The 2,896-nt window shown below is 37.9% G+C and overlaps 1 protein-coding gene across 1 annotated transcript in view; it reads left to right on the forward strand.

Moving 5' to 3' along the window:
• Positions 1-2,896, forward strand: part of LOC118414871 (CUB and sushi domain-containing protein 3-like) — an 11,650-nt gene that overhangs the window by 4,659 nt on the left and 4,095 nt on the right. Inside the window, exons 6-8 of the mRNA XM_035819180.1 lie at positions 686-856; positions 1,502-1,672; positions 2,212-2,337. Coding sequence (XP_035675073.1) covers positions 686-856; positions 1,502-1,672; positions 2,212-2,337 — 468 coding nt within the window. The remainder of the gene's footprint in view (positions 1-685; positions 857-1,501; positions 1,673-2,211; positions 2,338-2,896) is intronic.

The raw sequence follows: 2,896 nt of genomic DNA on the forward strand, positions 1-2,896 counted from the left end.
AGTGAAAAACCCCCCCCAGAAATAAAATCTTTAAATGGAAATTTCATTGGGAGGAACCCCAAACCCAAAGGAGACTTTAGCAGCTGCATTAGGTCAGTACATTGAAATAGGAAGATATTAGTATATCATGTGACAGAGTAACTACATGTGCATGGGCCATCTGAGACAAAAAAAGGTAGCGTCTCAACAACTTCAAAGTACTGTGGTTGGTTACATACTTAAGAAATCCAAAATAAGTAATGTTCATCCATGTCCAAACTTACAAATTCAGAAAATGGAATTTCAGAGTCAGACTTTTGCATGGTGCACAACCAACATGGTAAAAAGCTCATTTTTCCAACCACGTACCACAGACAAAAAGGCAAAAATACACAATAGGTCTACAGAAACCCAATACATTTCATGCAGGCCTGAGGTCTACGAACTCTTGTTTATACTGTATGTAAGGTCTTAAATTGTACAACTTACTTAACTTTCTCCTTACGAGAAAAAATGTGTGTCTGTTTTAAAAGAAATGAGGGTGTTGCTTTAGTTTAAACTTCAGTCCAATGTTTTGACTCAACATGTTATACACCTTACATAGATATCTTAATAGACATTTTCACTATGCCATTTGTCATTATTTCTTTCTCTTCTATCAGATGACTTTCACCTGACATTATCTTTTTTACGATATCTTAAACAGGAAAAGAGTGCCCCCCACTTTCAACACCCAGTAACGGTTTCATGTCTGGCACAAACTTCTATGGCGACCAGGTGACCTTCACTTGCCATTCTGGGTACGAGATCTCCGGAAGTGCGGTCTTAACCTGTCAGATGAACCAACAGTGGAACGGAACCCAACCAACCTGTGAACGTGAGCGTTCCACTTACCTCGAATTTACCTTGAATTCCACAGGTTTGATTAGAATGATTATGTCACCTGTAACTGGTGTTTTTAAAGATATGTTAGAAGGTAACCTTATGTTATCATGACGATGGTAAAAGTAATAATAGCATTTTTCAGGCTGTAGGGACAGTAGGTTATTATCTACTGTGTTCAGGGCACCTTTTATTTCAGGTATCAAAAATCAGGTATCAATTTCTACACCTTGTTGGAGTAAGAAAAGCCAAGTAACTATTGCAAGGACAGAACATCTAACGTTAGCCAGGAACACAAGGAATTGATTCAATAGCTTAGCCACTCTGTCATTTGATGCCAGTTTGATTCTTTCACTAGGAAAAGAATCTGATAGACATTCACAACATTCACAAAGTGTCAATAGACACAAAAAATCAGCAGGAAACTTGTGAAAAATATCACATCTACTACAATATCTAGTTTTCAATATTCTCACAGTGACTACATTTTCTTCTTAGCTAATTTTTTTTAGTTAATTATTTATATAAATGTAGTTGAATTACCATCTAGCCTTATGTTACCCGATTTTGCTTTTTTTAAATGTCAAAAGTTGTGCTTCAATCAATGGTTAGCTTTTCTTCACTCCCTTACACTATACAGGGATCCATTGTCCACCATTGAGTCCCATAGCCAATGGACAGATGAGTGGAGGTCATCTGTTTGGTGACCAGGTCATGTTTGTGTGCAACTCTGGCTATGACCTCAGCGGAAGTCCTTCTCGGAAATGTCAGGCAGATGGAACATGGTCCGGAGTACAGCCAGCTTGTGACCGTAAGTTTGAAGTGTAGAAATCCATAGATTATTTCAGGAATTGGTGTTGACATGCATTTTTCAAAATCAGCATCAACATAAAAAAAAGATAAACTGTAGAAGCTCATATAATGTTATATAGTAGAGTGAAATCATTCCTCAGCTAATTGACATCTATTGTACTGCAGTCATCCCTAATTAAGGCATCTGGAGACGCATTGTTCAAGTTTTTGAAGCTTTATTCAGCCTGCCAAGGCTCATATTACATGTATGTTACTTAGCCATGATGATTACATGTTCGATTTCTCCGATAAGATCCAAACACTTCATTTACATAAAGGTAACTCTTTTAGAACATTCAATTAAAGATCTTTAAATGCTCATAGTAGTGTTATTTGCAAATATGCATTTCCATTGCATTTATACTACAACATGAATATTCCAGCCACACACTTGAAACACGATTAAACCTCCCTCTTCTCCCCTACTGCAAAGAATGGCTTATTGCAAAGAATGGCTTATTTGCAGTAACTGATTTGATATTCCCGTTGGTTCTATAGGCGTAGTATGCCCAGACACGTCAGCCCCTGCCCACAGCTCAGTGACTGGAGGGCTGTATCTCGGTGACACGGCAACATACTCCTGTGACCCTGGGTATGAACTGCATGGAAGTGCCACCCAGATATGTCAGGCCGACCAAACATGGAGTGGGACACAGCCAACATGTCACAGTAAATATATGGATTTATTTCTTATGACATTATTATTGTAAGATTGTTGTACAATTGCAGACTGAAAGTATTCTTGGAAAGTTGAGCAAAATTCAGCTGTGTTGAGATGAAAATTGCTGGCTTGTTGTTGGCTGCCTCACAACCTGCTGGAAAATTCTACAGCATCAATATTGTACAACTACCTAAGACAAATGTTACAAAGCACTATCTGAAAAGTTCACCTGATTTTTATCTGTACCTTCACAGAAGGAAAACATGATGATTTTGTTCTGTTCCTTGTTCTTCTTCTTCTCCAAAAAAAGGTCAATGACCTTCACCAGACTGCTGCCACCATGGTAACCGTTGAAGTAGCAGACACCAGTGGCAGTCAATAACACTATGTAGCAATTGGCTTGACACTCAGTAGACAAACATAGATATGAATGTGTTTGAGTAAGAATGAACAGGGTATTAGTCTGTTAGACTAAACCATTTGATGATAAACGTTATATATTTGCTTGCAAATGTATCTTTA

The sequence above is a fragment of the Branchiostoma floridae genome, chromosome 1 (assembly GCF_000003815.2).
Source record: "Branchiostoma floridae strain S238N-H82 chromosome 1, Bfl_VNyyK, whole genome shotgun sequence".
Classification (NCBI taxonomy): Eukaryota; Metazoa; Chordata; class Leptocardii; order Amphioxiformes; family Branchiostomatidae; genus Branchiostoma; species Branchiostoma floridae.